Below are 20,263 nucleotides of genomic sequence, written 5' to 3'. Positions count from 1 at the left end.
GATTCATTTTTGAGAGAGAGAGAGTAAGTGTGCCACTCAAGTGGGGGAGGGACAGTTAGAGAGGGGGACAGATGATCCGAAGCAGCTATGTGCTGACAGCAGAGAGCATTGACAACGCAGGGCTCAAACTCATGGACCATGAGATCATGACCTGAGCCAAAGTCTGAGACTTAAGCAACTGAGCCACCCAGGCACCCCTAATTTTGTTGAAGATGATATATTTGATTTGAAGCGGGTGGTGAATTTATTCGGCGTAAATTTTCATACATAGTAGAACTTCATACATATTATGATATTTCAAATTTTTATGTGAAAAGTAAAATTGGGTTTTTAAGTGTTTCTTATCATATTTAGTGATCACTATGCCCTGACGTGGTGTGAGAAATATTTGCGGCAAGTGTCTCTGTGCTTCCGACTGGGTAATAAGCACATAAACACTCTGCAATTGCTCTCCTTCTAGGGAATGACATAATATAACTTTATTTTCATTTACAGGTCTTAAGATAATGACGAATCCCTTACAAAAAGGTAATTAGCATGGTGCAGATTGTTTATGATACTGTGGAATGTTGAAATATTTACCACCCAAGTTGCTATCAACATTCACTTATGGAGTATAATTGTCTTATCGCTTCTAGGAAAACAAGTTAGAAAGCTCCTGGATAAGTAGATACCCAAGGGAGACAGAAGGCCTTAAGTACTTGTAGGGAAATAGAACAGGCCTAGCAGGGAAATCTGACCGTGCAAGGTAAATAGAATAATGGTAACAATAATTTGGGATTTATGAAAGGGAAACCTGGAGGAACTATGCACTATGGATCTGTACTTTAACATTTGATATAAATGCAGTAGAAGAGTGATTTGTGTGGCCTGTATAAACATCAAAGTCTGGCTCAATGGAGCAAGAAATGAGGAAAACAGCTATCCCAAAAAATACATATGTCTCAGTGGAAAGCTTTAAAATCAATTCTGTTCTTCTCATCATAGTTAAGCACAAAATAAGAATTGCTATTGCTATTTCCAGCATTAGAATTATAACCTTTCTGCATTAGGAAAGACCTAAAAAGTTTTTTGGTCTAACCTCCTCCTTTGTGTGTGAACAGCTTCCTTGGCATATCTGCCAAGTGTCTCTACAATCTTGCTCAGAATATTGCCTAATTCACTAGTTTCTAGAAGGGACCATTCCATCAGAAGTCTCTCACTGTCCCTATCTCTGTCTCTTTTGTACCATTTTAATGTAAAATAAAACACAGAATTTAACACACACACACACACACACACACACACACACACACAACCATATGTATAATTTAATGGGTGTTTTATTTTTTTATATTAAAATTTTTTTATGTTTATTCATTTCTGAGACAGGGACAGATCATGAGTGGGGGAGGGGCAGAGAGAGAGGGAGACACAGAATCCGAAACAGGTTCCAGGCTCTGAGCTGTCAGCACAGAGCCCGACTCGGGGCTCGAACTCACAGACCGTGAGATCATGACCTGAGCCGAAGTTGGTCGCTCAACCGACTGAGCCACCCAGGTGCCTTTTTTTTTTTTTTTTTTTTTTTTTAATTTTTATGGGTGTTTTAGTTTTCTATGGCTGCTCTAACAAATTACTGCAAGTTGGTGACTTCACACAATACATACTTATTCTGAACACATACATATTGTGTTCTGGAGATCTTCACACAATACATACTTATTCTGAACACATACATATTGTGTTCTGGAGATCAGAAGGCCATAATCATGTTCACTAGGTTAAAACAAGATGTAGACAGAGCAGCAATCCTTCTGGAGGCTCTAGGGGAGGACCTGTTTCCTTGCTTTTTTCATCTTCTAGCGTGACATTCCTTGCATTGCTTGACACATGGCACCTTCCTCCATCTTCAAAGCCAGCAGCATAGCATCATGAGTCAGTGGTAACATTGCCTCCTTCCGTTGCCTCTCTTTTATAAAGACACGTTTGATTTCATTGACGATCTTCCTGGATAATCTAGAATAATCTCCCATGGCCGATCCTTACTGGCAGCTGCAAAGTCTCCTTTGCCGTATCAGGTGCCATTCAGGTTCCCATGATGGGCTATCTGGATATCTTGGGGGCCATTGTGCAGTCCGTCATGGTGGCTGTATGAGCAAAGACACAAAACTTTGCAAGATATCCCAGAAAACCCTCCATGTGTTTCATCCTCATGTCACCCCCCTCCTTTCTCACAAAAGTAACCACTATCCTGTCCTGTTTTTTTTTTTTTTTATCACTTCCTCACCTTTCATTATAGCTTGATTGCTAAATGTGTATCCTCAGACATAATAGTCTAGTCTTGCCCATTTCAAAACAAATTTTTTTAATGGATTTTTTTTAACTCTCTTTTAATCTAAAAGTTCATCTTTCATTTTCTTACAGTTTTTCTGTTGAAGAAGCCAGGGCATGTGACTTGCAGAGTTTCCCACAGTCGGGGCTTTACAGATTGCACACTTCAGGTGCCGTTCACTGTTTCTCTGCCCTTTGCATTTGTGCAACTTGGCGGCTGGATCCAGAGACTTAACCAGGCTCGGGGGCAATCCCTATGGCACCTGTAGGAGGTGTGCTGCTCATTTGAGAGGCACATAATGTCTGGTTGTCTCAATGGGATGAGAGCAGCTGCTGATGCTCTTTGCCTAAATCTGTTTGTCACTGAGGGTTGAAAAATGGTGATTTATAATTTTTTCATCTCTTGTTTTCTTTCAACCATTGGGATACTTACATAAAGTGACGCTTTTGTTCATCTCTTATCTGATTACCAATGATACGGTTTACATAGGAGCTTGATTCTTTCCCGTCATTCACCAGTTTTCAAAACAAAGAATTGATGGCCTGTCTTTTTCAAATACCATTATAACCAAATGTATTTAAACATACTCAGTGGATTTTAATCAATTGTGATTATAATCCTTTTGGAAGCTCAAATTGCCCTCTTTTGGGTCAGCAGGAATCTCTTCAGGTTGGCTTCTGGAATCTTTCTGAATGATTTAGTAATTGTAGTGTCTTTTCTATCTAGCTTAAGATGTTCTGTTCTTACCTTAAACATTTCCCAGCTGAAGCCTGGAATCTAATTACAATCTGGGTGCTAGGTTGCTCATTATTCGTTTCTCCATTCCCGGCCTGGCCATCCTTCCTAGGTCTCTTCAGTGGACAGAGCTAGGAACACACACAATTCTGATCTCCTGTGTGTGTGTGTGTGTGTGTGTGTGTGTGTGTGTGTGTATGTGTGTGTCTTGGGGATACCTTGTCACTTAGTTTTGTTTGTAAGTGTTGTCTGTGGGTTTTTAGTTTGGCCATTTAGTTCTATTTTTTTTGTGTGCAGATTTGAAGAGATTAAAAAATTTTGCTGCCACCACTGCCATCTTCCTAGAATCCTGCCTACCGATTTTTAATTAAAAGTTTATGATTGGCATCACTTTTGGAAATTTAGGATCAAGTATCAGTGCTAATCAAGAGCCAGCTTGCATTGTTATCAGCAAATGTCCCTCAGTTTCCAGCTGATTGCAACCACGAGAGTCACTGTTAGACATATATTGCATATAAAACTTTTGAGATCAAATTATCTTTTAGAAAACAGACCTTTGCTCACTTCTTTTTCCATCATGTTGTGCTTCATTCATTTAGTGATCAGAGAGTCTCATTGGCTCACCTTTCATTTCCCCTATTCATGTAGGCAATTTACAAACACTAAAGAAATCAACACTTGGGTTCCACAGAAAAAAGGTTACTCTGAGTGTTGATTTATATTAGGTACTAGACTTTGCTCTGAATATGCTTTGCCTATTTTTAATATTCATTTCCACCCTCAAAATATGATTTGGAACCATTGAGAAAGTATTGCCAAGAAAATATTGCCAAGAAAATATTGTCTTCAAGACAGCTCCCAGATAGGATTTGGACATTCTGGAGTAGCTATGCCCATGCCCACAATAGTTAAAATTTTTACCATAGAGAAAGGCAGTATTTTATTCCAGGTGAAATACAAAAATAAAATCTTCTTCTGCAATGGCTCTGAGTCTCACTGAATTTTGCAGCTGTAGGTGTGAAGATATTTAGCTCTCTTCCCAAAGTAAATGGTCTCAGCTAGACATGTTCCTTTAGGATCTCACTTCACAGAGTAAAATATTGGCACTTAATGAGAGGGTTCTATTTTATTACTAAGTGCTGATATTTAATATATGGGTGACAATGTATGTATCATTTGAATGTTTGTTATCTTTTGAAATCTGGATTCTTTTAGCAGTATGGTTTTATAGTTCAACAACCCTGGCTTGGCCATAGAAGCACCTAGATGTTTAAAACCACCGAAGATGCCTTGGATCTAGCTCCAATATTCTGATAATAGGCCTGGGCTTGGGCCCAGACATCCTCGTTTTCTTAACCATTGACCCAGTGTTTTTAATGTACAGCCTCACCCTATCTAGTTAGTTCATAAGGCTATGATTCCCTTTATTAAAGTTTGCTGCTTTTCATTAGCACAAATACTGGGGCTGTTTCCTTTAAAATATAAAGTTAAAAAGAAACCAGCACTAACAACCAATGCTAAATAATTCCATAAATTAATGCCAGTTCTATTGAGCCTGGCATAAATGTATAAATGTAGCCAAAAGAACAAAACAGATTAAAGCCACAGAGCCAGAACTTGAACTAGGATCCCTAATGGAGATTAATATTTTCTTCAGCAGTCTGCCAGCTGAATCATGGTCTAATTAAATAGTTCAGATTTAGTGAGTTTGCATTTAAAGTATTAGCAGATCTGAGAATGGGCAAAGCTAGAATGAGTTAGAATCTTTTCTGTAAATGGGAAGTTAAATTATCATAGTAATTTGATTAAATCATTTTTAAATCTCTCAAGCTAAATCACAGCCTTTAAAGAATAGTTTGAAGTCTTAATTGCTGTTTGTGAGCATATCTCTCTGCTATTTGTTCTCGCCTCATTTCCTGTGACATCCTATAATATATCTCCTGCTGGGCAAGAATAGTGGGGGAGGCAAGGCTTGGGGCGGGGGCTGAAGTGACTGCAGCTCACTTCCGGCTTTTAGAGATCTGCCATGGAGAAGGACGTTTAGATACTTAGGAACAGGACCAAAGAATGGAAGTTGTAGACAGATTTGGGAAGATCTGAAGAGGACACTTCTAATAATCGGTTCTGTCCCTTGTAAAATAGAATGCTCTACATACATCTAGAAATGTCTTCATTAAAAATGTTGTAGAGAGGGTTCTTGGTGAAGATGGCAAGTTGAATATCATGAACTCAGGGGATAATTATAACTCACTTTTTAAAAAAAGGAAATGCCATGTGCAGTGTCACGCATTCTGGCAGCATAATGTGATTCAAAGAAACCTGAGTCAAGCCGAACTGTGACACTACCAGTACCACATGACTTACAGGCAGCTGGGAGATGAAATAAGGCAGTGTCACCCCAGACAGGTCCTTAATATGTGGTGTATTTATCATATTTATTCTGCTTTTTTTTTTGGTCCGATGGGACAAGTTATTTCGTATTAATTTTGTCTGTGAGGATGCAATTCCTCTCTTCCCCACCCATTTATTCCCATTTTCACGCAGAGTGCTTTGAGTTCCAGGACAGATTGAGTAGGTCCCACCTTATCTCCCTTCCCTTATGTGCAAGGTCTTTTTTCTTTCCTTCTTTCTTTCTTTCTTTCTTTCTCTCTCTCTCTCTCTCTCTCTCTCTCTTTTTTTTTTTTTTTTTTTTTTTGGTGTGCTTTTTTGTTCGTTTGTTTTTGTTTTGTACCTGGACACTCACCGTTAGCGTGTGTCCGTGCCCACCATTTTCCCTTCAGACAGCATTTAAGAGTAAAAATAGAAAACAAATAGCCCATGTTGTCATCTGCATGACAGTTTTTCCCTCACTAACGTTACCAACCGTTAGACATCTTTGACAATTACGTGTGCTGTTGCTATGAGAAGGCACATAGGAAGTGGATGGGATTGTCATTTCTGAAAGGGTCCAGAGTGAAGAGAAGCCTAGCTAGCGACTATCCATAGGGAAAGGCTAGGTTAAGTACCGAGGAATGTCCTGGGTTCCACTCCACCACCAGCAACATTAACCACGTGGGAGAGTTCCTTCTCTTGGCTCAAACAGGCAGGCAGGAGTTGAGTCTTGAGCGGGGAAACACCAATAAGCCTCTCTGTCCCAGATCATTCAAAACTCTTTTAGAGAAGCGTGTTATTAACCACCTAATGTGAATAGTGGTCAGTTTACCAACGATGTGATGAAACAATTTAAAACTGACAGGGTAACAGAAAAAAACAACAAAATATAAACGAGTTTTTAAAACATGTTCCTGGTTACAGCTACCAACGTTTTAATTACTTTGCCATATTTTTTTTTATCATATGTTTTTAGCCACTTGGTTGTAAATTACATTTCCTCTCTCTTTTGTGTGCGTGTGACCTGTTATTTGAATTATATGAAAGATTAGGCTAACTACATATATCTTAGAGCTCTGCATTCTCAGAGAACGAGAATTATTAAACGTGAAGAATCCCCCAAAGACTCCATTATGTGTAATTAACAGATAAACTGTCATCAGAATCAATAAAACGTGCTAAATGATTCAAACTTGTATATAATTAAGTGTCTGTTTTAGAGCTACAGCGGTAACTTTTCTTTTTCCTCGCATCTCACATTTCTCAAAAGAATAATTGTGGCAACCCTGTTAACCCTTTCCTTGCCTGATTGAATTAGATTTTTAAATTAGTCACTTGAAGTTCACCTTCACAAATGTGAAAAATATTTCAGAACTCATTAATCTAAAGACTTCATTTGTTTTTCACTAGAAGCAGGCTGTGGAAAGATGCTTTAAAGAACTGTTAATAGGACACTGAAAATCTTAAACGGACAAGCAATTTACTGTGATTTCTGCATATTCGACAACTGAACATGGTGTCAGATTCAGTGTATTTACATGGTGTTCTTAAAACCTTGCTCATCTACTTTTTTCTTTTTTTTTTACTTTTGGGAAATATGGGCTTTTTGAGGGCAAGGTCATAATTTTAGACAATTTTACCTCCACAGGTAAACTATAATTTAATATAATTTTAATTTAATATAATTTAAAATATTTAAATTTAATATAATATAAAATAAATTTATATATAAATACATAAAATAAAATAAAACAAAATATAATATAATATAAATTTAATATAATATAAAATTATAATACTTTTAACAGATGACCTTTGATAATTGTTGAATGAGTGAATAAATACATGTATGAGATAATGAATAAAGTAACCAAAATTGTAATCTCTTAAAAGAAATTCTTCTCTGTTTGCTCAGTTTTAGGAGAAAACACACACACACACACACACACACACACACACACACTTTTAAATAATGGATTTTTTGCAGTAATTTCCATGTTCTCGATCCATACTGGTAATAATCTACAGTAGGGAAATCTAGGGAAAAAATAGAGATTTTTGAAATGTAAACTTCTCTGAGCAAATCACAGGTTAGAATTTAGAGTCGTTCAAGAATAATATTTAAGGGCGCCTGGGTGGCTCAGTCAGTTGAGTGTCTGACTTCGGCTCAGGTCACGATCTCGCGATCCGTGAGTTTGAGCCCCGCATCGGGCTCTGTGCTGACGGCTGAGAGCCTGGAGCCTCCTTCAGATTCTATGTCTCCCTCTCTCTCTGCCCCTCCCCTGCTCATGCTCTCTCTGTCAAAAATAAGTAAATAAACATTAAAAAAAAATTTTTTTTTAAATTTAACTTCCATAACTGTAATCTACACATCGGTTGGGGGTTTTTTCCTCACTATTATTGATATTGCTGCTCTGTGTTTTGCTTTGTTGTGCAGACTCCATGCACATAGAAGACGTCGAAGCTGTTCAGAAGCTTCAGGATGTGTTACACGAGGCCCTGCAGGATTATGAGGCCGGCCAGCACGTGGAGGACCCGCGCAGGGCCGGCAAGATGCTGATGACCCTGCCGCTCCTGAGGCAGACCTCCACCAAGGCCGTGCAGCACTTCTACAACATCAAACTAGAAGGCAAAGTCCCCATGCACAAACTGTTTTTGGAAATGCTGGAGGCCAAGGTCTGACTAAAAGCTTCCTGGGCCTTCCTATTCTGCACGCCGAAAAAGGGAAAATAAACCCAAGAGTGATGTCGAAGAAACTTAGAGTTTAGTTAACAACATCAAAAATCAACGGACTGCACTGATAATTTAGCAGCAAGACTATGAAGCAGCTTTCAGATTCCTCCGTATCTTCCCGATGAGTTTCTTTCTACCTTATCTCCTCTCCTTTCTCCCTTTCATCTCTCATTTCTTTTGCTCTTTTTTTTCTCCTTCCCTTATTCCTCCTTTCCCTCATCTCTTAGCTTTCTTCATTACTGATTCCCACTTGCCTTCATTTCCTTCCTTCTGTCCTTCCTCCTCCTCCTCTCTTTTCCTCTCTTCCTTCCTCCTTCTCCTTCTCTTTTCTCATCCTTCCCCTTTCTCCTAAATTTCACATATGTCTAGTTGTAAGGAAATTGTCCCTTTCCTTTCCTTTCCTTTCCTTTCCTTTCCTTTCCTTTCCTTTCCCTTCCCTTCCCTTCCCTTCCCTTCCCTTCCCTTCCCTTCCCTTCCCTTCCTTTCCTTTCTCTTCCTTCCTTCCTTCCTTCCTTCCTTCCTTCCTTCCTTCCTTCTGCTGCTGAACTTCTAAAAGAGGTCTCTAACTGAAGAGAGATGGAAGGCAGCCCTGCCAAAGGATGGAAATCCATAATATGGATGCCAGTGAGCTTGTTGTGAACCATAACGTCCCCAGTGACTAAGGAATCAAAGAGAGAGAACCAACGTACCTAAAAGTACAGTGCAACACAAACAAATTGACTGAGTGCAGTATTAGCTTTCACGGGAGCAGCCTCTAATTAGACAACTTAAGCGACGTTGCATCGGCTGCTTCTTATCATTGCTTTTCCATCTAGATCAGTTACAGCCATTTGATTCCTTAATTGTTTTTTCAAGTCTTCCAGGTATTTGTTAGTTTAGCTACTATGTAACTTTTTCAGGGAATAGTTTAAGCTTTATTCATTCATGCAATACTAAAGAGAAATAAGAATACTGCAATTTTGTGCTGGCTTTGAACAATTATGAACAATAATGAAGGACAAATGAATCCTGAAGGAAGATTTTTAAAAATGTTTTGTTTCTTCTTACAAATGGAGATTTTTTTGTACCAGCTTTACCACTTTTCAGCCATTTATTAATATGGGAATTTAACTTACTCAAGCAATAGTTGAAGGGAAGGTGCATATTATCACGGATGCAATTTATGTTGTGTGCCAGTCTGGTCCCAAACATCAGTTTCTTAACACGAGCGCCAGTTTACCTAAATGTTCACTGACACAAAGGATTAGATTACACCTACAGTGACTCCAAGCAGTCACGTATCTTACGCACTGCACATGGAGAACAGATCCGTAGAATTATCAGGAGTGCGCCTCTCTACCCGGGAGGTACAGTTGCCATACGATTTCTAGCTGCCATGGTGGTTAGGAATGAGATACTGCCTGTTTGCAAAGTTACAGACCTTGTCTCAGAAGGAGCTGTGAGCCAGTATTCACTTAAGAGGCAATAAGGCAAATGCCAGAAATTGAGGGAAAAAAAAAATCATCAAAGACAGCAGACGCCTGACCAAATTCTAAAACCTAATCTTTATGAGTTTATTCATTTAGGAATGTTTGTTTAAATTAATCTGCAGTTTTTACCAAGAGCTAAGCCAATATATGTACTTTTCAACCAGTATTGTCACAGCAAGAAAGTCAGTCAGGTTCCAGACTGTTAAGAGGTGTAATCTAATGAAGAAATCAATTAGATGCCCCCGAAATCTACAGTCGCTGAATAACCAATAAACAGTAACCTCCATCAAATGCTATACCAATGGACCAGTGTTAGTAGCTGCTCCCTGTACTATGTGAACAGTCTTATTCTATGTACACAGATGTAATTAAAATTGTAATCCTAACAAACAAAAGAAATGTAGTTCAGCTTTTCAATGTTTCATGTTTGCTGTGCTTTTCTGAACTTTATGTTGCATTCGGAGACTGTCGTCTTGTTCTTCTTGTGGTGTTTGGATTCTTGTGGTGTGTGCTTTTAGACACAGGGTAGAATTAGAGACAATATTGGATGTACAATTCCTCAGGAGACTACAGTAGTATATTCTATTCCTTACCAGTAATAAGGTTCTTCCTAATAATAATTAAGAGATTGAAACTCCAAACAAGTACTCACTATGAACAGATACACATCAAAATCATAATAATATTTTCAAAACAAGGAATAATTTCTCTAATGGTTTATTATAGAATACCAATGTATAGCTTAGAAATTAAAACTTTGACTATTTCAAGAATATAGATAAGTCTAATTTTTAAATGCTGTATATATGGCTTTCACTCCATCATCTCTCAGATGTTGTTATTAACTAGCTCTGTGTTGTTGCAAAACTTTTTGGTGCGGACACGTTTCCAAAACTATTGCTACTTTGTGTGCTTTAAACAAAATACCTTGGGTTGATGTTTCATCAGCCTAGTGCTAGGAATACTGTGTATCTATCATTAGCTATATGGGACTATATCGTAGATTGTGGTTTCTCAGTAGAGAAGTGACTGTAGTGTGACTCTAGATAAATCATCATTAGCAATTCATTCAGATGGTCAATAACTTGAAATTTATAGCTGTGATAGGAGTTCAGAAATTGGCACATCCCTTTAAAAATAACAACAGAAAATACAACTCCTGGGAACAAAAAGGTGCTGATTCTATAAGATTATTTATATATGTAAGTATTTAAAAAGATTATTTTCCAGAAAGTCGGTGCAGGGTTTAAGTTGCTACTATTCAACCACACTATATAGAAGTAAAATATATGCGATGTATACGTTGTTTTCACTGTATCACATTAAAGTACTTGGGCTTCAGAAGTCAGAGCCAACCAACTGAAAACAGGAGCTGGAGATGTGCGAAAGGAATGAGGTACAAATCTTAGTTTTCAGTTTAAGTGACTCTTGGCGTTTCCAAGAACAAGCATCTCACATGTAGGAGACACGACTTTAAAAGGCAGATCTAAAAGAACTGCGCGGGCTTTGGGGTCAATGCTCATCTTAAACCTCGCTCGAGGTAAGTTTGTTTCAAGTTTCAAGCAAGGCCATTTACTTAATGTGAAGTTTTGGAAAGGTATAAAAGAGTATGTTTTCACCATATGATTTGAACTTTCATTTCGCTTCTTTTAGGTTTGTTCTTATTTAAAGCAATATGATTGTGTGGCTACCTGTAGTTACACTTGTGTTTCAATCAGATCAGATTGTTGTATTTATTCCACTATTTTGCATTTAAATGATAACATAAAAGATATGAAATATTTAAAACTGCTATTTTTCTTATAGAAGAGAAAATGGGTGTTGGTGATTGTATTTTAATTATTTAAGCGTCTCTGTTTACCTGCCTAGGAAAACATTTTATGGCAGTCTTATGTGCAAAGATCGTAAAAGGACAAAAAATTTAAACTGCTTATCATAATCCAGGAGTTGCATTATAGCCAGTAGTAAAAAGAATAATAATAATAATAAAACCATGTCTATAGCTGTAGATGGGCTTCACATCTGTAAAGCAATCAATTGTATATTTTTGTGATGTGTACCATACTGTGTGCTCCAGCAAATGTCCATTTGTGTAAATGTATTTATTTTATATTGTATATATTGTTAAATGCAAAAAGGAGATATGATTCTGTAACTCCAATCAGTTCAGATGTGTAACTCAAATTATTATGCCTTTCAGGATGACGGTAGAGCAATATTAAACAAGCTTCCACTTTTGATTGCTCTTTGTATTGTGTTTCTTTTTTGTTCCCCCCACCAAAGAGCCAAATCAATAAACACTGCCCTTTGTTGCTTCCATTCAAAAAGGATCTCTGAGTACCTATTCCCTAAAAATAAAGTAGGAGTTTAAATAAGAGCTATATAAAGGCTTGTCAGAATGAATTCTAGGGTGCCAAGAGACATTTTGCATATTTAAGAGTATGCAAAGTGTCTCATGGCACATTAGAATTCATTCTGACAAGCCTTTATATAGCTCTCATTTAATCTTAAAGCATCTCCACATCATCCTGCATTACTCAAAATCATCGCCTCTATGTCAATGTCATAACAGAAAACTTTCTCCCTATTTTAAGATCATATTAAAACCTGCTAGAGATACCTATTATTTCCCTCCATCCACAATTAAATCATGTGCTTGCACGCAGCTCGTCGGCGAGCTGCAGGCTCTCCGGAGCAGCCGCGGAGTCGCTGGCCAGATTTCCTGAATGGGAAATCAACAGAGACCTTGCAGATCCGTGTGCGCGAGGAGGGGGAGCTGTCTCCGAATTCAAGAGGGTTAAAGGCACTGCTGACAGCAAACGGCCTCCCCTTGCTTCCGTTCCCCCGGAGAGGTCGCGGCCCTTGTTGCCCTGGGTCAAGCTGCACGTCCACAGGACCCTCCTGGAGCCGTCACCGAGGTGCTGATATGTGCTTTCTTGGCTTCTCTGCCCATCTTGCGTTTTGTCGTTGTGTTTGGCCACCGTATTTCTCACCTTCCAGAGGTGGCCGGTTCTCTCGCGCCAGCTGATGACACAAAGGCCACCGAACGCAATCCGATTTAGGGGCATGAGATTACCTAAATCACCAAGATACCCTAGCTAGCAGCATCACTCACGGGTCTCTTCCTCTTTCAATGTCCTTTGAGTGGCAATAGCGCGACAGAGACTCTGAGGTGTTTTAGTTTAGATATTTGCAAAGTATTCGGGGGGACCTGACACCATGCCAGGGACAAGCCCAACAGGAAGAAGCCGCCTGTGATCTTTCAGTGAGGTCCTCATTTAAACACATGTAAGTTGCAGGCGAATGCTTTTAAGAAAAATGTCAGACTTCTCTTGCTGGTTTTTGGAATTCTGAATTATTACGGAGTCACTTTTCTGGTACTGACGTAGTTATCAGAGATGCCTCAGGTGTAAAAGAAAATAAAATAGGATTTTGACATTTTAACATGTTTATTTCTTGATATACAAACAGTGAATACCTCTGACAAACGGCTTGCGTATTTGTGTCAAGGGATTACTTTTCTTTTCACCTGTTGTTTGTAAGTCACTTTTGGCTTTAAACTAGTGATTCCCAAACATGGCCACATATTGGAATCACCTGAAGAGCGTTCAGAATTCCTGACATCCTCCACCCACAGAAGTTAGGGGATTAATTGTGGCCCGGGCTTCTGAACAGTTAAAAAATCATCTCCGGGTGATTCAAATGGGCAGATGTGAAAACATATGAAGAAAACGTAAATTGTTACACGTTCCTCAAAGAGGCCAGGGAGATCCTAAAAAAATAAAAACTTCTCGCACATTGGCTCTGAACTTTTGTGAGGGTTTTAAACTATTTTTTTTTTTTTAATATCATGACAAAAGGATTAAGCCTTGTTTTTAATCACAAAGCCAATGAGATGCATTTGGATTGCTTCAGCCACCACCTCCCCTCAACGTCCCCCTCACATACTGCCTGGTCGTCTCTTCCCATCCATCCTTCCCCAGACACATGGGGGACACGTTCTATTAGATGACTCCCACTCCACATCTTTTATATGGTCGTGTCCCATATAAAAGCAGAAATGTGCCTGGATGGCCCAGTTGGTTAACCATATAAAAGCAGAAATACCTGCTCCAAAGCTTATGCAGAATATCTCACAATCCCCTTTAAGGAAAAAAAAATCCTGCTCATTTGACCTTTCCATGTGCTTTCAAGTGAATTTAGGTGTGGTTTAAATACCTGTTTTTCCCTACTTAAAAAAAAAAAAAAAAAAAACAGAAGCAAAATTAGAACAAAATTCATTTCTCACAATGACCTGTCTTACCTACGTTTTCCAAGCTTCAGATTTAGGTAAGCAAGAGGTAGAAATGGTAACGGAAATGAGAGTCTTTCACTCTCGGGCCTATGCAAAAAACTTTAGGTACATTTTGCTTTTTGCCAACTTTCATTTGCGATTAATCTGTAAAAAAAAGAGGTGTGTTTAAGTTTCTTGTTTCATCCACGATAGTTTATGAACTGCGTGGATTCTTCCGTAGTCCAATAGATACCGAAGTGGTTAAGTCAGGCTCTCAGGCCCTTTCGCATCCAGAAGTCTGGCTTCTCGGGCCCCTTGGTGGTGTGGAAAAAACAAAACGAAACAAGTAGCCTCAGATTGATTGCCCACCTCATCTTATTATGAAACAAAACAGAAAAGAAAAGAATTTCAAAATATAATCCCCCTTTCCCAGGAGTATTTATCTTGTTCTCCATGAAGTTAAAGGTCTGAAATAATGTGCCCATCAGGGGCTCAATGTTGCATGTCCATGACAGTTGGTCCAAGGGCTTGTTATGATGGTAATGACCTCCTGAAACGTGAGCTTGGATCGCAACAATACTATTGCTACCAGCTCACCCGCTGGGAGAAATATTTTATTATTGTCAAATGTCCTCCATAGAGATTTGTTTTGCCTGTTCCTGTTTAAATTAAATTCAAAGCCGAACTGCATTACTATTTCTCTGGAGTATATTTGAGATAAACAACTAGTCTCAAAATTTAGGATTCCTGGCTAGTTCAAATTTGTTTATTAGCAGAAAAATTACAATAGGTGACACCATAGCTGCAGGAATGTTATGATTGCAGCCTCACAAGAGATTTACATACCAAGTCCATGACCTAAAAAAAAAAGAGAGAGAGAGAGAGAGACAGAGAACTCCCTCTTCATTACAGATGCCAGCCAGATTAATAATTAACTATTCCATCAATTGGACAACCTTAAAAAAAGAAAAGATGTCCCAATGTAGTAATGCAGTGCCGTAACATGCCACAGAATTTTGGCCGTGAGAAAATTTGCCCCAAGTAGGAAGTGTTTTAAATTTAAAGTCATAAATCAAGAGTGTGTGTAAAAATATTTTTAAACAGCAGCCAACTATAAATAGCACAGAAGCCCAAAGCATGAATTAAAATTCTCTTTGAGCATAGTATACTTTTTCCAGCATTATTTTTTAAAAAAGAATTAAATGTCCTAGAATATACGGAATTACTTGGATCATTGGGCCACAGGCGCTGTAATGCAGCTTTGGCAAAGGATTCTGCAACAGTGAAGCTTCAGTCAATACACATTTTGTCACGTGCAGTCAAATTAAAATGGGACCTTACTCCACCAAAAAAAAAATGCCCGTTACCTTTGTGACAACATCCCGGAGGCCCATGTGTTCCATAATGGCCTGAACTCTGGAGAGCTGCTTTTGGGAAATGCAAATAAGCTGCTGAGAGGGGTGACTAAGGACCTAACAGGAAAACGTTTCAGACTATTCAGACTAGCGGGAGCATTAAATCACAGTATTCACACTCCAGTCCCATCCGCCATGCTCAGCCGAATTTCACAGTTTTGTTGGGAAGTGAGGAACCGTCTGCTATTAAAGAAATAACAGCACTAACGTCAGAAGAGCAGTTTCTAAAATGAGTTCTAGGGCTATATGCAACGATTGGCTTTTTTTCCTTATAGACATTGGTTTCATGTCATTACAAATGAAAAATACTAAACATTAATGCAAAAAAAAAAAGAAAGAAAGAAAGAAAGAAAGAAAGAAAAAAAAAAACCCTCCAGATCCTTTTGTATTAATCTGTTTGAGATTCGTTATCTCCACTAGACTTGTATTTTGCCTTGGTCTTCTTCCTTTAGTGAACAAAATGAATTGATAAGCCCTAAAGTATCAACTCTTTGCTTACAAGTCAAAACAGATATATAGCCTGTATTTTTAAGGACATGTATGGAAAAACATCCCTTCCTCCACAGAAATAAATATGTAGTTGAGAATAATCTCCAGGCTGGATAAGAAATAAACTGATGTTTAGATATGATGATGTTTTTACACATAAGGAATTCTATACCACGTGACTTCCTTGTTGTTCTGATTTAGTAAGATTGGGTTGTGCTGAATGAAGTAGATGGGAAAACAATGAAGAGAAGCAACGTGTCTTACTAGTTTCATGCTTGGACTTTGAGTCAGTAGTACATGGGTTCAAATTTCAGCTCTGTCACAAACCAGCTATGTGAACATGGTGCTCAACTCTATTCAACTTCAGTAAATGGGGATATAGATACTATCAAGACATCGTTATTTGAATTTGGGTAATTTAAGAAAATATCTTGTACCTAAGTAAAAAAAAATAGTTCATTATGGTGAAAAAAAAAATTTTCCCCCCAAGAGAGACTAGGTAAGATTCCAGGATAATCTAATTGAGACTGGGAGAAAACGTCATTAAGATGGGGAGGGGAGCAGTGGGGGGAGGTGTAGGTATTTCAGATCCAGATGTATATAGTATCTGCTTTGGAGAGTTAGTCTTGAGTGGGCAACACTGAAGTAGTTCAAAGTCAGCGTCAGTGTGGCTCTGCACATACAGGTCTGCCTGGAAAGCAGTCATGGACCTAACTATGTGCTGGCACCATGCTGGTTCTTTTAATGCATTATAAAATTTAATATTTCCAGCGGCTTAATGGGGTAAGTACTGCTATCTCCAACTCATACATGAAACAGAGGGGGCTTCGAGAAGTTAAATAACTTGTACAAGGGCCATCTAGTTAGTACAGAGTCTAACTAAATTTGAATCCAATTCATCTAAATCCTGAGACTAGCATCTTAAAACATTAACTCTGTATTTAACAATTTCTCAAAATTGAATAATAGTATATCTTTTTTTCTTATTTGGACATATGGGACACAAGGTTGGATCAATCCTACTGCTTTCATGAAAGAATACTATATTCATCCTCTGGCATCAAGTTCATTCCCTTCCCCCACCATAAAGCTCTTTGTGAATCCTTGGAAAATACGAAATGTTGATCTGTGTGTATGAGAATTTTTATATACAGAAATTGTGCTGTGTTGACTATCGAATGCTGTTTCTTACTTTTACTCTGCACTAGGTTTTTAAGACTTATCCATGTTTGGGGAGAAAATCTGCTGCATAGTAAACCATATCGCATTTTATCTGTTCTCTTTGTGATGAATGATAAGGTTGCTTTCAATTCCTTAATACAATCAATAATGCAATGAACATCTTGGGGTGTTTTTCCTTACAGACCAATGTAATTATTTTTCTAAGTTATATGCCCAGGAGGGGGTTACTGAGTTATTGACCATTTATATGTTTATTTTCACTACAGAAATTATTCTACAGAATTAGAGCAGTTTGAACTCCCAGCAGCACGGTGTTTGAATTTTATTTTCCTTCAGCAGCACGTGATACTATTTTGCTCTTAAATTTTTACTAATTTGATTATTTAAAAACTAACATAGTATTGGTTTGACTTAAACTTCTCTGAACATCTTATTCTTGTGCTAGATCAGGCTTTCTTTTCTGCGAAGCCTATTTATAATCTGTATATAAAGAGCAAACTCTTTTGTCTGTTGGGTTCTTATCACTTTCTTGTTCATTTGCAGGAGTTCTTTGTATATTCTAGATATTGATCCCTGTCAGTTTCGGGTTTTGTGAATGCCTTCTAGTCAGTCATGCATCTAGTAACTTTGGCCTTTGTCTTTGTTCACTAGAAATTATTAATTTTGATAAAGTCATACTCATCAGTTTCTTCATGTCTTCCGAGTTAAAAATATATGTTTCTAGTGTTTTTGCAATTACTTCTATAATACAAATTTCACATTTAGGTCTTTTATAATCCACTTCGGATATTTTTAATGTGATGTAAGTTTTTCCTTGTTCCCTACCAACTTTGTTTTTCCCTACCAATGTATAATGTCACATCTATATTATACCAAATTACCGTATATAGAAAAGTCCATTCCTTGATTTTTTTAAGTTTCTTTTTCTTTCTTTCTTTCTTTCTTTCTTTCTTTCTTTCTTTCTTTCTTCATTTATTTATTTGAAAGAAACAGAGACAGTGCAAGTGAGGAAGGGACAGAGAGAGAGGGAGAGAGAGAATCCAAAGCAAGCTCTGCACTGTCAGCACAGAGCCCGATGCGGGGCTCGAACTCGCCAACTGTGAGATCATGACCTGAGCCAAAACCAAGAGCTGGATGCTTAACGAAATGAGTCACCCAGGTGACCCTCTTCATTTTTTTTGTTTTTGTTGTTGTTCTTCTTCTCTTTGACAATCTCTATGGTATTGACATAATACTATATTTATCTTTGGACAATCTCTATATTATTGACATAATATTATATTACTATACTTTACTATACTATTACTATATTTATGACTGCATTTTATTGGTAGTATATTTTAATTCTATATTTTATTATTTTATTTCTATAGTTTTGTAGTTTGCCTTAATGTCTGAGAGAATGCATCTTTCACTCATCCCCACACGCTTTGTCTTATTTTTTCAAATTCTTCATTTTTTGGAAAATTGTATTCTTTCTCATAAATTTCAAAATGTTTTTTGGGGTGCCTGAGTGGCTCAGTTTGTTGAGCATCTGACTTTGGCTCAGATCATGATCTCACAGCTCCTGGGTTCAAGTCCCAGGTCGGGCTCTGTGCTGACAGATCAGAGCCTAGAGCCTGCCTCTAATTCTGTTTCTCCCTCTCTCTCTGTCCCCTCCCCTCCTTGGACTCTGTTTTTTTCTCTCAAAATAAATAAATGTTAAAAAACATTTTAATTTTCAAAATGTTTTTTCAAGTTTTCAAAATGATTACCCTATAAATTTTAGAAGAATTTTTAACATACAAATTAACCTGAAAAAATTAACATTTTTATAAATCAAATGTAATAAACATATTGTCTCCATTTTTTTCATATTTTCTTTTATTTCTTTGGTAGAGATATTTTTTAATTACCTGCATAAAGTCTTAGAGATGTCTTACAGGTTTTTTTTAAAGTTTGTTTATTTTGAGAGACAGAGAGAGAGTGTGTGTGTGAGAGAGAATGGAAGGGGCACAAAGAGAGGGAGAGAGAGAATGTCAAGCAGGCTCTGTGCTGTCAGAGCCGGAAGTGGGGCTCAAACCCACAAGCCGAGCAGCGAGATCATGACCTGAGCCAAAATCAAGAGTTGGACACTTAACTGACTGAAACACCCAGGCTCCCCAAAGGCTTATTGTTTGAAAGTCAAATCCTGGATGATTTATGGATTTATAGCTGTTACCAATTACGACAACTTCTTTTCTATTATATGAGTGAACTGTTTGTTTTTGAATAAAAGAATGATACTACATTTTGCGAATTGATCTAATACTTGGGAATTTGCTGCGCATCCTCATTAGTTGTAATCATTTGTTTACAGACCTGGATTTTCTACAGAAATTATCTACATTCACTCTAAATTTAGACTGCAGACTGATTGGCTTATTTCTGAAGCCATCTCTTTCTCATTGCGCCTTATTACAGGCGGTTAAGAGCAGTCGACTCACGCTTTTCGCATTCTGACCATAAACCATCCTTCCCAAACCCATAAATCTGTTAGATTCATTTTCTTTCTTCCAAGTTACTGAAGGCAAAACTTTTACAAATGGGTTGCCAGTATATAACATGAATTGCCATTTTTCAGCCTTCAAAAACATCTTTCAGCTTTCTATAAGAGTTCCCCACTGCCTTTGTCCTCAAGCTACTTCCACATAGTTTAGGTTTTCATTATGGCAGCAGCTCCATTTCTAGGTACTGATTTTTCTGTCCATCAGTTTTTGTTGCGTAACAACCTGGAAACCCCAGCGTGGAATAAAATAAGTAGTTATTTCTTGGAGTTGGTTGGGCTGCCTGGATAGGGCTTGACTGAGTGGCTCTCCTTTGACCTGTGGCTCCAGAGGGCTCAGGTCTGCCCCTCCCATCTCACTCTAGGGTCTGGGCCGAAGGGCCAGCAAACTACTTTAGAAGATGCTCTTACCATGATGGTCACAGAGGGCACAAGAAAGCAAGTCCCAAGGCACAAGCACATTTCAAGCTTTTACTTGTCTCCTGTCTATTTACCTCCCATTGGCCAAAGCGAAGCATGTGGCCAAGTTCAACGTCAAACAACAGGGCAATATGCTGTGCAATTTTGTGGAAGAAACTTCAAATTTATATGGCAAGGGATGTAGATATAGGTGGGAATAAAGAAATAGAAGCCAGAATTCAATATGACATAAATGCTTTCATAATTTCTTTTCAATTTGTAATTTTTTAATGACTGTTTTCAAGCCACCCATTTTCCACTCAATACTGCTCTAGCAGTATTCCACAAATTGTCACATGCATT

General features: G+C 38.0%; 1 protein-coding gene across 6 annotated transcripts in view; it reads left to right on the top strand.

The window, feature by feature from the left end:
- Positions 1 to 11,863, top strand: part of ESRRG (estrogen related receptor gamma) — a 625,896-nt gene extending 614,033 nt beyond the window's left edge. For all 6 annotated transcript variants that reach the window (XM_060644356.3, XM_060644357.3, XM_060644361.3 and 3 more), the window contains one exon: positions 7,854 to 11,863. In XM_060644356.3, coding sequence (XP_060500339.1) covers positions 7,854 to 8,098 — 245 coding nt within the window. In that variant the 3' untranslated portion in view covers positions 8,099 to 11,863. The remainder of the gene's footprint in view (positions 1 to 7,853) is intronic.
- Positions 11,864 to 20,263: the final 8,400 nt, after the last annotated feature.

The sequence above is a fragment of the Panthera onca genome, chromosome F1, assembly GCF_046562875.1.
Source record: "Panthera onca isolate mPanOnc1 chromosome F1, mPanOnc1 haplotype 2, whole genome shotgun sequence".
Taxonomy (NCBI): Eukaryota; Metazoa; Chordata; class Mammalia; order Carnivora; family Felidae; genus Panthera; species Panthera onca.
Note: the sequence above shows the minus strand (reverse complement) of the source record. Positions and strands in the feature narration are given on the sequence as shown.